This window comes from Lontra canadensis, unplaced genomic scaffold (genome assembly GCF_010015895.1).
Source record: "Lontra canadensis isolate GAN:19392208 unplaced genomic scaffold, GSC_riverotter_1.0 scaffold38, whole genome shotgun sequence".
NCBI classification, from domain to species: Eukaryota; Metazoa; Chordata; class Mammalia; order Carnivora; family Mustelidae; genus Lontra; species Lontra canadensis.
In genome coordinates this window covers 7,245,475-7,263,839 of record NW_022631032.1, presented here as the reverse complement: position 1 = coordinate 7,263,839, position 18,365 = coordinate 7,245,475, and the positions used below count along the sequence as shown (strand labels likewise).

The 18,365-nt window shown below is 40.8% G+C and overlaps 1 protein-coding gene and 1 long non-coding RNA gene across 5 annotated transcripts in view; one reads left to right on the top strand and one right to left on the bottom strand.

Moving 5' to 3' along the window:
* The first annotated feature begins 404 nt into the window (after positions 1-404).
* Positions 405-15,378, top strand: LOC116874688. The gene is made up of 3 exons (XR_004384050.1): positions 405-1,080; positions 3,673-3,678; positions 15,366-15,378. It is a non-coding gene; the product is annotated as an uncharacterized LOC116874688 (long non-coding RNA).
* ILDR1 (immunoglobulin like domain containing receptor 1) overlaps positions 9,147-18,365 on the bottom strand; it is a 29,501-nt gene continuing 20,282 nt past the window's right edge. For 2 of the 4 annotated variants that reach the window (XM_032869552.1, XM_032869555.1), the window contains 2 exons: positions 14,745-14,876; positions 13,173-14,526 (listed from right to left, as the gene is read on the bottom strand). In XM_032869552.1, the coding sequence (XP_032725443.1) occupies positions 13,616-14,526; positions 14,745-14,876 (1,043 nt within the window). In that variant the 3' untranslated portion in view covers positions 13,173-13,615. Of the gene's footprint in view, positions 9,758-10,720; positions 11,191-13,172; positions 14,527-14,744; positions 14,877-18,365 lie in introns of those variants that run through there. The other 2 variants (XM_032869553.1, XM_032869554.1) reach the window with 2 other exon arrangements.

The following is an 18,365-nucleotide window of genomic DNA, read 5'->3' as shown; positions in this document are numbered from 1 at the left end:
TGAGCAGAAGGCAGACATTTAACCAACTGAGCCACCTAGGCACCCTCAATTCTCATATTGTTCCTTTCATGTCCCTGACTGTGCTGCCAAATCATTAGCTTTCTAGTCATGTATTTCTATAGAGCTTCTCCTTAGGCCAGCTTTCCTTTGTTTTTTTGGTTTTTTTGTTTTGTTTTGTTTTTTAATCATTTTTTAAATTATTTTCAGCATAACAGTATTCATTGTTTTTGTACCATGCCCAGTGCTCCGTGCAATCTGTGCCCTCTCTAATACCCATCACCTGGTTCCCCCAACCTCCCGCCCCCCCCCACCTCTTCAAACCCTTCAGATTGTTTTTCAGAGTCCATAGTCTCTCATTGTTCACCTCCCCTTCCAATTTCCCCCAAGAGGCAACTCAGCTTTCCTTTGGACTAAATGAGCAATGAGATGTCATGTTTAGGGTTCTGCCCACTAGATGGAATTACCTTTCTTTTTTTGCAGGATCACAAACTTGGTGGGACTGCATTGACTTCTGCTGCATTGCAGAAGTCATCACCAACTGTCATGCAAAACCCTCTGCAAAATAGACTCAGATTTTTTTCTGGCCATCAAGAGCATTGCATGTGGCTAAAGTCAAGAATGAGAGCAGGATAGCAGCGCAATGGGAATAGACACACCAGGATTAAGAGCTACCAGCTCATCCAATTTTCAATTGCTCAAGCCCAGTCCCAAATATACCACATGATAAAGGAGTATTGCTGGAAATGGCTGATTCTATGGATTGGTAGATAAAACACTCAATTCATGTGGGGCAACAGTGATCCATAGTCAAATGAGTATTCAGTCTCCACCATAGCCCAATAGCAAGCCAAGAGCTTTTTACTCCAAAACTATGGGCCTTTATGCTGAATCTCCTCTCAGAGCTTCCCCAGAGATCATAACGCATTTGATCATAGATAGTTGCAAGCCACTGGGCTCACTGGTCATAAATAGGATGACCATATAATCTATCATCCAAACTAGGACAGTCTTGAAAATGGAAGGAGGCCCTAGTCATAAATACACTGGGACAATAGGCATAAATTAAAACTAACCTGAGATGTATAGTCATTCAGTCATAGCAGCCAAGTGATTAATTTGTTTGCTTTGTATCCTTCATCAGTCAGAGTGCACACTGAAAGGAATTCAGGAAATTTTGACAGAGAACTCTCAATTCTAAAATATCCTGGATTAGTGGAGTAGGTCATTGAATTACAAGATATCTTCAAGTATCTAGGCAGAAAAAAAGAAATAGTTCTCAAACATTAGTAGGCATGAGAAACATCTGGATGGTTTTTTAAAACATTTCTGGACTCTATACCAAAGTTCCTTATTCAGTAGCCATAACATGGGGTTTGGTAATTTGCATTTTAACAAATTCCCATATGGTGTTGATGCTACTGACCTGGGACCATATATTAAGAGCCACTGATCTACAGAGAAGAGAAAAAATATTCCCACAGACCATCTTCAGTCTTTTCCACATCAGAATTCAATACCAAATGATAATGGAGCAGCTATTACAATATCCTAAAGAAAAAAATTATATCAAGATGTGGTTGAAATTGTAGGGGCCTGACAGCTTTTATAAACATGAACAAACTCAAGTAAAATTGCCTTTATGAGACTTGCAAAAGCTATGCAATGATGAAGTCCTGATAAGAAAAGATGAATAAAAATAACTTGGGAATGGAGAACCTGCATTAAATAAAAAACCAATATTAATTATGAGAATTATGATTGCAAAATAAATGTTAAAATGATAAAATATGTATCTAAACAAACTAATGTATCTCATCTATAAGAAATAAAATATGTAAATTTGAGGTTCCTTTTTTTTAAAAGATTTTATTTATTTATTAGAAGGAGAGCTCAAGCAGTAGGTAGAGGTGGGGAGGAGGGAAGGACTGGCTAGTTCATATCTCTTTTTTTTTATTAACATATATTATTTGCTTCAGGCGTACAGGTCTGTGATTCATCAGTTTTGCACAATTCACAGCACTCACCATAGCACATACCCTCCCCAATGTCCATAACCCAGTCACCCTATCCTTCCCCCGCAGCAACCCTCGGTTTGTTTCCTGAGATTAAGAATCTCTTATGGCTATTTCATATCTTGATGTAGCTGAACTTAAAATGAACTTTGTCCTCCATGAAATTACCCCCAAGAAGCATAACATTTTACTCAACAGAATTGAGACCAGAGCTGGTTTTGATTTTTAAGATGCCTGTATCTTTGTATCCTTTTTGTAGAAGTTGAAAAATAACTTTGAATAAAAATTATATTTTCTTTGGGTTTTTAAAAATAAATATAACTGGGAACTTTATTTTCTTTGACAACAAAACTAAATCAAGAGGTGAGCAGAGATTACAGGGAATGTGAGAGTGGCTAGCATTTGAAACCTGGGGTTTTAAAGCACAATGACTCCAACTACTCAACATTTTCCTTTGTCTTTTTTCATAATCTGATAGGGCTTTCAAAACCTGGGGTTTTAAAACACAATGATTTCCAACTGCTCAACATTTTCCTTTGTCTTTTTTCAAAATCCAGGAGGGCTCTTTTCAAAAATAAAATCTCTTCAAATGAAATATTTGAAGTTTAACAATTCTTCCAGTTTTGTTTCAATTTCCCTTTTTCTGTTAGAAAAGAAAAAAATTTTAAATTAAAATTATCATTTATATGAACACATTTTAAAAGGATTTCTATCATTCATTGTATGTCAGAAAACACATTTTGTAATGATGTTTGACCTACTATAGTTAAGACTTTTATTAAGGTATAGTATATATCATAGAATTCACACATTATAAGCATACAATTTCATGACTTTTAGTAAGTTTACAAAATTGTGCAGCCATCACCACAATCCAGTTTTAGAACATTTCCGTCACCCCGGAAAGAAACCTCCTGTCCATTTGCAGTCAATTCCTGTTCCAACCCCAGTCCTAGGCAACCACTAACTTACTTATTGTCTGTACAGATTTGCCTTTTCTGGCATTTCATATAAATGGGAATCATATGATATGTGGTCTTTTGTATCTGGCTTCTTTCACTTAACATTTTTGAAGTTCATCCATGTTGTAGTATTCATCAGTATTTTGTTTTTCTTTATTACTGAATAGAATTCCATTGTATAGCTATACCACATTTTGTTCATATGTTCACCAGTTGATGGAAATCTGGATTTTTTTCTACTTTTTTTTTGTTATTATAAATAAGGCTTCTATGAACATTTATATATATTTTTATGTAGATAAATTCTCTTGGGTAATAACGGAGTGGAATTTCTGGGTTGTATGGTAAATGTATGTCTAATATGCATTTTTAATTGCCAAAGGTCTTTCAAAGCAGCCCCATCATTTCACATTTCCATCAGCAACTATGAAGGTTTCCATTTTTCCACATTTATGCTACCACTTACTATTGTCTCTTTCCTTATTGTCATTCTAGTGGGTACGAAGTGGTGTCTCACTGTGGTTTTAATTTGTAGTGATAGTATTATTATGATAGTAATGATAGTGATATTATTTAGAACATCTTTTCATGTGCTCATTAACCATTTTTATATTTTCCTTTGTGAAATCTCTATTCAAACCTGTCTCTTTTTAAAAATTTTGTCATTTGTCTTATTTAGCTATAAGATTTCTTTATAGATTATGGTTAGAAGTATTTTTATCAAGGATTTGTGAATATATTCTCTAAGTTTGTGGTTTGTATTTCTGTTTCCTTAATGGTGTCTTTTGAAGTACAAAACTCAAATTTTGATGAAGTCCAATTTATAATTATTTTCTTTTAAGGATTATGCTATTGGTGTCATACTAAGAACTCTTTACTTAATCCAAGGACATAAAGGTTTTCTTCTCTCTTTTTCTCTAAATGTTTTACAGTTTTAACTCTTACATTTAGACTGTTATCCATTTTGAATTAATTATTTACATGTATATGAGGGTTCTAAATCCATCTTTTTACATGTGGCTATCTAAATGACCTAGCATCATTTGTAGAAAAGACAATCCTTCCCTCACAGAATTGCCTAAAAAGCTTTGTAAAAAATCAATTTACCATAAATGTAAAGATTTATTTCTGGACTCTTAATTCTGTTCCACTGATCAATATGTCTATACTAGGTCAGTACCACACTCTCTTAACTATTATAGCTTTATAGTACATTTTAAAATTGGAAAGGATAAGTCCTCCAATTTCATCTTTCAAGATTGTTTTTACTATGCTGGGAACAGGCTTATGTATAGGGACCAACTCCCACTTGTTCATGGTGTATAATTATTTTTGTATATTTAAATATTTGGTAATATTCTGTTAAGGATTTTTACATCTAAGTTCGGGAAGGATGTTTGTTCATAGTTTTCTCTTTTTTTTGTAATGACTTGCAGTGGCTTTGTGCTGTCTTCCTGAAATGAGCGGGGAGTGTGTCCTCCTCTTCTGGAAGAAATTGTATAAAGTTAGTGTTAATTATACTTCTAAAGTTGTGCTAGACTTCTCCAGTAAGACTGTCTTGGTCTGGAGATTTCATTTCAGAGAGCTTTTAATTAAAAATCCAGTTTCCTGAGGTGGCAGTGCTTGTGGTGACTGAGCGGAGCCCAGTGATAGGTTGTTGGTGTTGGTAAAAAGAGACCTGCATATCCCATATTAGTTTGCCAGCTAAAAAAACTGCTGGTGCCAGGAAAGATTCAACATTCTCTGTGCTGGAAACTTTGGACCAAAACCAGCTACGACTATCTCAAGACTTTGGCCTGTGATATTCAGATTGTAAGAAGAGGCTTTGATGAGAATCTGAATTATCTAGAACAGAAAGTTGTAACTGCTGGGCAGTTCAAAATCGGTTTGCTCCATGGGCATCAAGTTATTCCATGGGAAAATATGGGCATCAGGTTATTCCACGGGGAGATATGGACATCAAGTCATTCCATGGGAGATATAGCCAGCTTAAGCCCTGTTACAGAGGTAGTTTGATGTGGACACTCTTATCTCATACGCACAAATTTGAAGCATATGAGCATTAAAAAATTTTTACATTAACTCAGGTTCCTCCATCGGAGCATATAATGTTTTGGAAACAAACATTATTCCTTCATTTCTGTTGAGAGATATCCAGGCTTCTACAGTTGTCACTTACCTGTATCAGTAAACTGGACATGATGTGAAAGTAGAACAAATTGAATATAAAAAAAATCTTATAGCCAAAAAAATTCAATTTCCTTAATGGTTATAGAACTTTTGAGATGATTTATTACATCTTAGTTGAATTTTGGCTGTGGTTCTCAGGGAATTATTTCATTTCTTCTAAGCCACCATACTTATGAGCATAAAGTTATAGGTAGTACTCTCATTATTTATTTATAATTATTGCTTAATAACTATATGATAATTATTTATGTTTATTATTTATTTTATACTTTTGTACTTACTTTATACTGGCTGCAGTCTCTGGAATGATATTTCCTATTTTATCCTGATTATTGATAGTATGTATTTTGTTTTTGTCAGTCTTAATGGAGGTTTATCAATTTTATCGATATTTTTGAAGAACAAGCTTCTTGTTTCTTGAGTTATTTGGTAATGTTTTCTATTTGCAGTTTTATTTTCTGTTCTTATATTAGTTCATACCTTTATTTTGGGTTTGTTTTGCTCCTTTCTCTAGTTTATTGAATTAAGAACTTAGATTACAGAAATTGACATCTTTCCCCATTTTAAATGTAAACATTTAGTGTTATAAATTTCCCTCTCAGTACTGATTTAGCTGGATACTACATATTTTGATATGTTGTGTTCTCATTTTATTTAGTTCTATGTACTTTTAAAATTCCCTTTGAGACTTCCTTTTTGTCCATAATTTAGAAGTGTGTTTGCTTAGTTTCCAAGTGTTTCAAGAGTTTCCTGTTGTCTTTGTTATAGATTTCCAGTTTGATTCCATGATAGAGCACACATTCTGTATGATTTCAATTCTTCTGCATTTGTTTCTCTTCTATAACCCTTAGTTTATTTCCTGATTTGTCCCATGGTTTGTCTCCCTCTCATTTCTTCCCATTCAGTTTTCCTTCCCTTCCCCTATGGTCCTCCAAGCTATTCCTTCTGTTCCTCATATGATTGAAACCATATGACAATTGTCTTTGCTTGACTTATTTCACTTAGCATAATCCCCTCCAGTTCCATCATGTTGATATAAATGGTAGGTATTCATCCTTTCTGATGTCTGAGTAATACTTTTGAGTTTTTCTCTCTGTATAATTTTCATGGTGGTTGCTGTTGGTGCTAATTATAACGATGTCCTGGTATCAACATTTACCACTTCAGATGAAGTATAGAAAGTTCACTTCCATTTAGGTCTCTTTACCTTTCCCACCTTTAAATATCATTGTTTTGAGTATTAGTATTATAATTTTTGTTTCAATCTGTTTATAAAACTCATAAGGAAATGTGCTATTGTATGGACTCATATTTCTGTTCTTTCTATTGTTTCTTCTTGATTCCTGATGCTGTAAGTTTCCTTCTTTTATCATTTCCTTTCTGCTTGGAAAACTTCAGTCTTTTCACAGTAGGCCTGCTAGTCACAGAATCTTAACTTTCACTCATCTCTGAATGTCTTTATTTTCCCTTCATTCCTGAAAAATAGCTTTTCCAGATAGAGAACTATGTTAACAGTTCTTTTCTTTCAGCACTTAAAAAACGTTCTGCCCTTTCCTTCTTCATGGTTTTACATAACAAATCCACTTAAATTGGTGTTTCCTACAGAGAAAGCCTTGTTTCTCTTTGGCTCCTTTCAAGAGTTTTTGTCCTTTTTTAAAAGTTTAATTATGATGTATCTTGTCATGGATCCTTTAGGTTTATCCTGTTTGGGTTCATTTAGCTTTTAGGTTCATTCAATCTCTAAGTTGGTGTCTTTCATCAAATACGGGAAGTTCCCAGCCATTATTTCTTCAAATACTCATTCGTCCCTACTTTTCTCCTCTACTTTCTGGGTCTCCAGTGATATTAGATATTCTGTTGTAGTCTTACAGGTCCCTGAGACTCTGTTCATTTTTTCCAGTTTCTTTTCTATTGTTCAAATTAAGTGAATTCTATTGTTCTGTCCTCATGTTCACTGATTGTAGCCTCCCATTTCCACTCTTCTGTTGAGCTCATCTTGTGAGTTTTTAATTTCTAAGCTTTGTATTTTTCAGTTTTATAATTCCCTTTTCTTTTTTGCATAATTATTATTTTTTTTGAGATTTTCTATTTCTTAAGAGAATTGTAATTGTTGTAGCATTTTTATAATATCTGCCTTCAAATTCTTATCAGATGATTCCAACATCTGATTCATATCAGGTTGGCATCAGGTGATTTCGTTTTTCATTCAAATTGTGATTTTCTTGGTTCGTGGTTTGTATCCTGGTCATTTTGTCTATTATGTTAGGATACTCTGGGTCCTATTTTAATATTTTATTTTATAGGAAGTTACTCTCTTAGGTTCAACATACAAGTTGTCACCTACTTTTGCAGGCCATGATTCCAATGGCAGTTTAATGATTCAGAACATTTGTGATGTTATGTTGGTCTATTTGATGTACATGGTGCTGCTAAGGATCACTCTGGTCTCTGTCAGCGCTGCCTGAGGTGACAGACAGAATTTCCCCTGGCTGGGTTGCTAGATAACTCTTGGTGAGGAGTATGTAGAAATCTTTCTCTTGGTGTTCCCCTGCTACCCTAGTTAATCTGGGCCAGGGAGAAGAGTATCAGTTTCATGGAAACAAGTGGCTTCCAGGCTCAGGCTATTAGCTGTGACAGGTCCTTTTTCTTGGTTTCGTAGTCAGCACTACTATCTCTGGGCAGTGGAAGAGAGTATCTGGCCCTTGAGAACAAAGAGCTTTCTCAGCTGGGTTACTCACTTTATCTGAGCCTCTTACTGGTTCTTCCTACTCACCATAGTACTTCTCCATGGAAGAGTCTCTGGCCTAGCAGGGAAGGAGCGTACTTCCCCTGGTCACTTATTTTTGGCAGGGTTCCTAGATGGTCCCCATTGCCCGAGGTTGTCAGAGAGACTCCCACTAAATCCAGGGGGAAGAATGAGCTATTACCTTCTTTTGCTAGGTGGGAAGTTGGGAAATGCCAGCTCTGGGTGTCTCTCTTTTTTGGTTGGGGGATTCAAGATACCCTGCCTCTGTGTTATGCCTCACACCCTGAGTTCCCAAACCACCTTGCCGCCTTCTTAGCATCCTTTAGAGTTCTCCTTTGCCTGTTTCTCATGGCATTTTCAGGGTTTATAAAGTTATGCTTAGTGGGAAGGAGCAAGGAAAAAGTCTATACCATCTTGTCCAGACCAGAAGACCCTCACCTACTGAATTTTATGTCTTATCTGTTAAAATTTTTTATTTTTGTTTCTGTTTTGCTATTTTAGACCCAGTTACATTATAGACATCAAAAATCTGAAAGTAATCTTTGCCTGATTCACGCATTTAATCTATTTTCTCTGGATGTAATTAATGAGGCTGGGGGGAAAAATGAATGTGTCAACACAATAGAATCTAAATTGAGAATAAGGCCATATACATAAAGATACTGTTGAGGAGCGTGCATGCGCACACACACACACACACACACACCCCTCCTTTCAGACCATCTCCTTCCAATCTTCTCAAGGAGCATCTCTACATCAAGCACAGATGGATTCATGAAACCAGCAAAGGGATTGGGGAAAATGGGAGGGAGTAGTAGAGCTTACTATAGAGAGGGCATAGTCCTTTCCTCCTGGTGTTCTCTCAGTGGCCAGACCTACCTCGATGCTTCTGCTTGGGAAATCTCAACTCTACAAGGCTGAGCGGTGCCAGGAGAAAGGTGACTCCAAACTATCCAAGTCCAAGATGACTCCAAACTATCCAAGAAGAGCCAGGCTGGCTCTTCTCTGAGCTTTAGTAGGGAAGAAAACTCAGTTCAGTCAAGTGCACCAAAGTAAGTATTAATTTGGGACAGAATCCTTAGGTCAGTATATTTTCTAATTTATTTGTATACTGTGTTGTTCCCAAGAAGAATGTAAAGTGATTTTAGTGGATACATAATATGTAAGGATATATAAATTAGATGTAGGCCCCTCCCCCCAAAAAAGGAGGAGGAGCGGGGAGGAGAAAACAAGCGAGAGAGATAAGTTTGGTGTATAATTGCTTCTTAGTGATCTTCCACACTTGCCTAAATAACCCATGAGAGTATTTCCTGTACCATCTCTGACTTGACCCTCAGGAGCCCTCAGGACTGGGCATGGGTGTAGCAAGGTGGACTCCTAAAATGGAGGTATGTTATAGAAATAGAGACAAGTTCCCGTGGAAATTTCCATATTCAATAAATATCCTGTACCTGAAACATGTTTGATTTCTTCTTAAAGATTCCTGAGTTCTCACTTTGAGAATGGCCATAGTTCTGAGCTCTGTAACCTAGTTGAAGACTCAGGCTACTAATTTCCTGAGAGATCACAAACCAGTTAAGAGTCCATTACAAGTCAGATACTCTAAATGTGCAGAGTGTGAGCCAAAGCTAACACTACAGTAATTAATTCCTCAAACTCTTGTTTTTAATATTTTTCTATTTTGTTCTCAGAATCTGCAAGATAGACACTTTCAGTGTCCCTCCCAAGTCAGCTGGAAATCTGGGTGATGTTGATGACATGTGGGAGCTGAGGAGTAGCCAAAGATGTAGCGCTGTGCCAGGTGACTAAATGACCACACTCCTTCCACTATGGGAGCTGTCTCTCTCCTGGGGAATAGAACACAAAAGAATCCAGTCAGCTGGGATCTATTGTCTGTGCATACAACTTACAAGGTTCACTTGATCCTGGTGCAAATCCTAGGTGAGTTGTGGGACAACATAACTGAACCTAAAAAATACTTCTTGACTCCTCATGAAGCCAGTCTCTTCCCCAGGCTTAGGTTTCTCTTCTTTCATAACTTCCTGGAGCCTCCCTCAAATACCTTTAATGTTTAAAAATTTCTTACAATCTCATTCACTTTGCCTCCTGATGACTTCAACACCTTCAAATCTTCCTTAGACTGAAAAAAAAGGACCCTGTCCATTCGTCAGCCCACCTCCCTACCATTTGTTCATGAAGACATGGCCCAGTTCTTCTTTTTCCTATTCATATTCTCTTGAACCATTCCTTTTTGGCCCTTTTCTAAAAAGTTGAGCTTCATACCTTAGTATTTTTCTCAAGTTATTTTTCAAAGATCATTATCTCTTTCTGACCAAACTCAGTGACTTTTCTTCAGCTTGATCTTTTGGCTTTTTCAACTTGTTCTATCAGGGCAAGGACTGTCTATGTTTCTATGTTTCTCATATTTCTCTAACTAAGTATTATTGGGGATCATTCCTAAGTTTTGAATATCTATAGCTATAGTCCATGAATGTGACCTTTCTTATCCTATTTGAAATGGCAAAACAAGGTATCTGTCCCAAAACCTACCGTTAAATGCATTGTATATGTATATACATTCATGTTACTATAAAAAAATTGTTTCCATTTTATCAGGAAAATGAGTTTTAGGGAGCATGGCTTCTAATCAAATGCAATGGGATGAATATTCTCTGATACAAAGAAAAGCAATGAAATGGGACAAAAGAAACTTGTGCAGGGCTTGCTGAAGAGAAACCTAGACATGATCAAGGAATTGTATTAAAAGTAGAAGACTAAGTATACTGAGTAAAAATTTTTTTATTAAATCAAGTCAAGAAAAAAGAAAAAAAAAAGAATCTTGGATTCTCTACTGAAAGTTTGAGTTTAACTTGGAGAAGAAGGAATGCAGGAGTTTTCTTTTGTATTAGAACAGGAGGTATAGGGCAACTTTGTAACAAACCAGAAATGCCTGGGAAGCCCTTTCTTGTAGGGAAAGATTAGAAAGAAAGATAATCCATTTGAAGGAGGCCAGGAACAGAGGAGCAACCCAGTCTGAAATCACAGGAGTTTAAAACTTGACATTACAGTTTCCTGTATTTCTGAGGATGTAGCCTTTGATGAAGTGAAAAAAAAACACCAAACCTGAGGTCAGATCTCTGCTGGAATCCTGATTCTGTAGTCAAATGGGAGATTCCTCAACATACCTCCCATTTTCTCATGGGCACTGTGCAGAGAATAGTTCTCTTACCTTTTTGGATGGAAGCCCTTGTTCCTCAGTATCTACTTGCTAAACATTATCCTTAGAGAGTAGGTTCCATGTAAGCCAAGAGGTTTTTTGATTAATGCATACTGCTCTGAATATTTAATAAAGTATTTTTAATAAGCATTTTGTTAAAAGTTATGGTGAAGCTGTAACTGCTGAAAGATTGATTTTAAAAAATAGTGATACATTTATTTAACTCAAAGAGCAAAGGCAAACTTTGTTATACATAATCAAAGATTGCCATCTAGTGGCCCAATTGTGTTATAAGTTCTGAAGTTAGCAGCAAGCTTCTGAAGCCTTCAGAGGTTAGAAAAGTGTATGGGGGGAGGGGGAGGGGAAAAAGTGTATGGGAAGCATCCAGTCCCACCTAGGAGAGCAGCAAAGAGTAAGACTTTGGCCCTGGAGGCTTTTGCTTCACTGAAGGCATTCAAAATTCAGACTATAAACAAAACACTGTGCTCTTCAAACCAATCAATCTTCTAAAGCCAGCCATAGCCCTGGGCCTGTACTCATTCAGAATATGAGTAAACAGTTCAAGGTGATAACTCTTTGGGAGATAAGCTCAGAGAAATTCAAAACAATGAATGGGCACCTTCAAAATGATCCTGAGCAAAATCTTTGCATCTTGTGAGCAACTTTACAATAGAAAATTTGGTTTGCTTGTGGTAGAATTAGTGGTGTGTACATCTTAATGATAAAGGAAGTTGTGAGACTTTTAGAAAATGAGGAAGAAATAAAGTTACCAGGAAGAAATATAACAGGAAAATACCACTGCCCGAAATGATTCTTGTTTCTTTCAAATGAGGCTGCATAAAGTTACTGAAAAGGTACAGGCTTGAGAGTCAGCAGGCTACCCATGTTCACATTCTGGCTTCACTGCCTATTGGCTGTGTGACGTCCAGCATGATATCCAATGTCACTGAGCCTCACACATTGTTGCAAAGATTAAATAAATAAGTTTTGGAAAAGGCTTACCCCAATATCTGGAACATAACAAGTGTTTCTTTCACCCTACTCTCACTTATAAGAAACCACATAATTTCACTTAAAGAGAAGAAAGTTAAGAAAAACTTCAAAGATAGGGTTTGGATTTGGGGCCAAAAACTGCCTTTCAAATTACATTTTTTTCTGTTAAAATGAAGATAAGAGACAGTCTAGTCACTCTCTGACTAAAGGAGGAGCAGTTGTCCTGGCTTTAACTGGTTCCAGGTGTTCTTCCAGGATGTAATTTTCTTATTGATAACCTGGAAGAAAGAGTTGTATCCACTATAAAAATGAAGACAAGAGTATAAACCTCACAGGATGCTGTGAGGGTTAAATGGAATATGGCATCAATGGCCATAGTTAGGTACCACTTAGTAAGGATACTACTAAATTTCATTGTTACTGGCCTTTGCCTCTTTCCTGGGACATCTATGAGAACTGTCATTATTTTAGAACTACCTACAGGACTTTGCTACCTTCCTCATGAATTACTCTTTCACCACGGCTCTTATCTAGAAAAGCTAGCACTATAGCTCCCATAAGGTGCCTGTTTCTTTGCACACTCCATGCCTGGGATTGGTTTAAAACTTGCATTTCCAGACATCCTTGGAAATGTGTGGGAGACTAAAATTCTTCCTATAATATTCTCTACTCTGGGAACTTCCCTCAGAGCCTACCACATATCCCTTTATCTCAAAGGAAGCAAAGTAGAAAAGGATTTTGGTCAGATAGAGAAATAGGTTTTCATTTAAGTTGACTCTGAAGGCAGTTCATGAATATTTTTGAGCCATGGCAGCATAATTTTGCAAAGTGACATAAGGGAACACATCGTTTTGGTATATCAATTATAAAATGATTTTTTTAAGTCATATCTTTAAAAAAATTGAAGGCCTAAAAGGCCTATGATCCCTCTTTGCACCCCTTTTAGGTTAGTAAGCTACAACTGGCACTCATTGGCACCTTGCCTATTCCTAAACCCTAAAGTTTTGACTCATATTGGGGATATAAGTTGTTTTTTATTTGTTTGCTTGTTTAATCAGTTTAAGGATTCCTTCCAGGGGGTCTCACAGGACCTCATCCTCAAATACAAGGCCTTGCACACTGACTTGCTGCCCCCAGAAGTGGCACAAACGTCCTCTGTCAGGCATGGTCTAATTTGGGGTATGGAAATAGGGTTGCTAAGTAAAGACAGGCAGCTATGACAGGAAGTAAAGCCTTAGCCACGAAACCTGCATTTAAGTCTTAGCTCCACTACTCAGGGACGCTGAAATTATTCTGGGCCTTGTTTCTTCATCTGTGAAATGGGGGAACCCTGCCTCACGAGACTGTGAGGAGGGCTGGTCTGAGGATGAGAAGGCCCTTTTTAAGCATCAAGCATGGAGCCCTCCTCTGCCCTCTGGATGGCACAGGCCCCTTCTAGCTCTGACAAGAGGTCTCACCACGCCTACAGGGCAAGCTCAAGGACGAGGTACCCACATCAGGAGCAGGCAGGGTGGCCTGTGTCAGCTGTGGCCAAGCCCCGCTCTGCCCACACCCCACCCGCAGCAGGATGCCCCAGGCTCACCGAGCGCCTCTCCACACTCCCTTTTTTCCTGCCATTCTTGCCTGGCATGACATCCAGTGAGCGGTAGCTGGGTGGCTTCTCCTCAGGCCAGTTAGAGGAGTGTGAGCTGTGGTGGCGGTGGGTTCCCCAGCTCTGGGGGTGCCTCTCCTTCTCATCCTCCTCAGAGCTCCAGGAACTGAGGCCAGAAGGCAAGGGAGGGGAGTAGCTACGGTGTCTGCGCCTCTGGTGCCTCTGTGCATTCTCCTGGGGTCTGGGCCTGCGGGGTCCGTCTGGGTACCGGCTCCGGAGAGGTGGGTGGTCGGGCCGCCAACGGGCCTCCCTTGATGAGGGGCCATCGCTGAGGCTGTCCCTGTCTGACCAGGGCAAAGGGGACCTGTGCACCCCAGAGCGGTGGTGTCTTCCCCTCTGAAGTCGGTTCAGCTCCCGTGCCTCCAACGCCCAGCGCTTAGGCTCCTGGTCCTGAAGCTCCTGGTGGAAATCAGAATAGTGGGGCTGCCTTCTCCCCTCCCTCGGATCCCAGGGTCCAGGGGGAATTGGGGTAAGCCATAGCTGGTGGGAGGAGTTGCTGGTCCTCCTTGAGGACGGCAGGTCTCTGATCAGTGGGGGCAGGTGGATGATTCTGCGCTCCACAACCTCAGAGCCCAGAGAGGACAGCATGCTGCAGGCTTGGCCGGATATGGCTTTGAGGTCATGGGGCAGAGGCTGGGCTGGGTTGAGGTTCCGCAGCTCTTTCTCCAAATACTCTAAGACACCATTTGCAATGGGAGGGTGAGCGGTGGTCTGGGTCATTGGCATCGGTGGGAGGCTGGATCGCAGGGACAAATCTGAATAGAAACAAGGATAAGAACATGCAGAACTGCTGGCCCAAAACATACTCCTCAGAACCAGGGCACCAGAATGCCACATTAATCAGCTTGCATCTATCCCGACCCCATCCTCAATCCCAGACACCCGCCATATTGGTCATGAGGGTCCCAATATAGACCCAGTGCCTACCCTTGCCCTCTGCCCCCTTCCATCCCAAATCTCGGGCAAGGTTTACCTCGCTGCAGCAGCGGGTTCATTGGATAAGATGAAACCTGGGAGCTCCTGTCCGCCCCCCAGTATAGGGGTTTTTCCATCATCTGAGGACCTAGGGTCTGAGCCTGCTTCAGGTAGCGGTGGCGGGCCAGGGCTGCAGGGGGAAAAGGAGAAATGCAGACCCTCACCCAGGACAAGTCCCACACCTCCCACTTCACTTCTTTCTACCCAGTGGCCTTGCTAAGAGGCCAGTTTCTAACCTATCTTGTATAGGAGTCAGAGTTAAAGGAGCAGTAACCCATCGGTCATCTGGCAAGGGGCTGGAAATGTACTCCAGGAAAGTATACATATAATATCTGACTTCCCAGTCTTGAAAACATTGCATCATCCTGCCATTCCCAGGTTCCCCTAAGATGTAGGTAGATACATGGATATGAGCAATACATGAAATCCCAGGTCCTGGGCCAACAAGGCCTTCAGCCACAGGCCAAATATAGAAGATGCAGACACAAAGGACTTCGAGGGGGCTGTGAGGCCGGGGCTGCCAGGGAACCTCAGGTCTGCCTGCTCAAGGCAGAAAAAGGAAAACAAAAAACCGATGTAGGTGCTGAGGTCAATGGGCAGAATTACTGGTAGAGGGAAGGACTCTGAAGAACCTTCTAGCTGGTGTTCTAGACCTTGGGGGGAAGAACTAGTGGGAGGGAGGCAAGAGATGCAAAAAGCTGAAGTATATTCCAATGGATCCTTTCTACTCTTCTTAGAAAGTGTTGGGTTTTCCCTAAGTGGGAGGAATCTCTAAGGGATGCAGTGAAGGTAAAGAAGGGAGCATTTCAGGGCAAAAAAATCATATAAAAAAGCAGCACAAGGAACCCATAGACATGTCACTCCAGTACCCCAGGTGCAGCTAATGTGAAGCACAGAGTCCCCTCCCCTCCACCCCGTGAGTGCAAATTAAAAACAAAAGCATTTAGTTGGTTTTGTTCATGAATTTCTGTTCTGAGGTAACTGTCTCCCAAGGTCTCTGTCTATCCATGCATGCAGGAAATGTACTTGTGTGTTTCAGGGCAGGAAGTGCCTGCCTCGGGCCCCTGGCTTGACACTTTCACCTCTTCTTGCGTTCCTCAAGCCTCGTGGCCACCTCTAAAGCAGCAGGGCTCTGCCTGGGGCTTCCTCTTGGCATGGTAAGAGGAGCAGAAGACAGACATTCTGGCCCCTGCTGCACAGGGTCAGGGATTTGCTGAGGCCAACAGCTGAGTGGCCATCTGGACCCGGTGGCTCCAGTGTGAAACACACTTCCAGCACAAGACATGGTTGCTGATGAGCCCTCAAAAATGTCCAGAGCTGCAGCCGGGACAGTGCATCACGGCCTTGGCTGGAGAAAAGCAGATGCAGACTTGGAGCAGCTCCCCCAGCGGCCACACCTTCGGGTGGCAGCACTCCAGACCTTCCACGTGCACAGCACTTTCCTCTCCCTCTTGCTAACCAGTGCCTCCCCTATCTCCCTTCATGGGCCACCCTCTGCACACATAATGCCTGGCTTACTAAACATGTGCCAGTCATTTTACATAAGCTAACTAATCCTCAGAACAATGTCTTATGTGGGAATTAGATGAAGAAGCTGGGTGCACAGAGGTTGACTTCCCAGTTCAAGGTCCCATAGCTGGTGATGACAGAGGTGCCTCTCCGATGCCCAAGCCTGTCCTCTTTCTGCCAAATCACTGAGTCCCCAGACTCTCCTCTATTTCTGTGATGAAACAAAACACACTTTCCACAGCGGTACCTCCTTGCTTTATTTCTCTCCAAATCAGCTGCACACTTCAAAACCCACTCCAGACTAGTTTCTACCTCTAAGGCCTGGGGCATCTGACTCTGTTGGGAACAACCCTACCCACTCTCTACCCCTCTAACTGAATCCTGGCCACTTCCTTCTCCTACTCCCCCAATTCCACAGTTCACAAAGAGAAAGTTGGGCTTACACGTTCCTTGAATGACGCTTTTTAACTAACAGGATCCTCTGCACAGACAGACAACTCCATAAAGACCCTTACAGATACTCCATAAGCTTTCCTGTAAAATTTTCCATACTCCAGAGATTAACCCACCCACTCTCTTCTTAGCTGCCACACCCTTTTCCCCAGGGCCCCACCTTTCCCTGTTGTAATAGAACTTTTGAGTGGAAAACAGCCTCTGAGCTTCTCCCTGGCCCTCTTGTCCCATGGGGATGTCAGGATTTTCTGCTGTTCACCTAATGGGGAATCAGGCAATAAAAGAAGACACATGGAGAAAGTAGCTAAGCCTCAAAAGACTCCTAATTAGTTATCTATGAACCTCAGCGGAGTAAAGTCTGCCTTGATCATGCTAAGGCACTAGCTAAAAATATAGATTCCTAGAGCTCACTCCCAGATACTCTCCTTCAGTCTAGTGCAAAGCAAGTGCAAGTTGTTAAAAAGCTCCTTAATGCTACTGCAGGAAGCCCAACTGGAGTTGACTATTGAGAGTTCTTAACAACCTTTTGAGAACTATGGTCCTCAGGGTTAAGTTTCCTTAAATATAAGCTTTGAGGGTCAGATGGACTTTAGCATGAATCCCACCATGTACCAGCTGTGTGGTTTTGAGTAAATTTCCAGAGTCTCTGGTCCCAGGCTCCTCCTCTGTGAGCTAAGGACAGAAATACCTATTTCATAAAGTTACAGATGTTAAATGAAGCAAAACACGTGACGTGACTAATAGATGACAGACAACCAAGAGACAGTGGCTCTCACTGTCATAATAAATTGTTATAACAGGTCCCTTCTTTTGCCTTAGACCCCACAGGAAATAAAAGTACACATCTGGAGACCAGACCACCAAAGGCCTATTTATCTTCATTTCTGAGGAAAACCCAGGGCATATTCTTTAAGACGTCTCTTTTGTGAGAGAAATGGCACAGCACATCCCCCTCCTCCAGAGACCAGCACCTCTCCTTCCCTGCAGCCAGCATCACCCATGGTGTCTGAAGCTTTCCATCTGGACTTCCTAGCCCTTCCCAGCCCCTCTTCACTCTTACAGAACTCACTCTTTACCCTCTTTCAACCCATGATCACACAGTCCTTTCACTTTTTCCCATACTACCAGCCCCCTCTAACTTGACTGGCTAGTCATTTCAGCGACACCATTAGGAGCTTCCTAGAATCCCATGAGCTTGAACTCTTACCATTTCAGCTTTCACTTCCGGCCCTGTGCTGCCAGTGCTGACAGCACAGCCAGGCAACTGACCTCACTCAAACAGCACTCCCCAACATGGCTTCCTTTGACTAATCTATCAAGTCCACTTCCCTCCGCGAGAGCAGTTTAAACATTCCCCTCTTCTCATGTCTTCCCCTCCCCATGAACTCTCAGTTGATGACATCATCTTGTTTGAGAAAGAGGAACCAGCCCTGGGCATGGAATTGAGAGACCTACGTCCAGTCCAGGATCTGCCACCAACAAGCTGTGTGTGATTGTGCTGAAGTCACTCTAGGCCTTACTTCCCTCAGTTGTGAGGGGGATGGGGAGGTGGGTGGCACAGATCAGAGATTCCCAGAGTGCCCTGTGGCCTACCACAGGGTATGTCTAGAGGTTCTGTGGGAAGGATGGCAAGCAACTGATCTAGGATTCAGTTTCA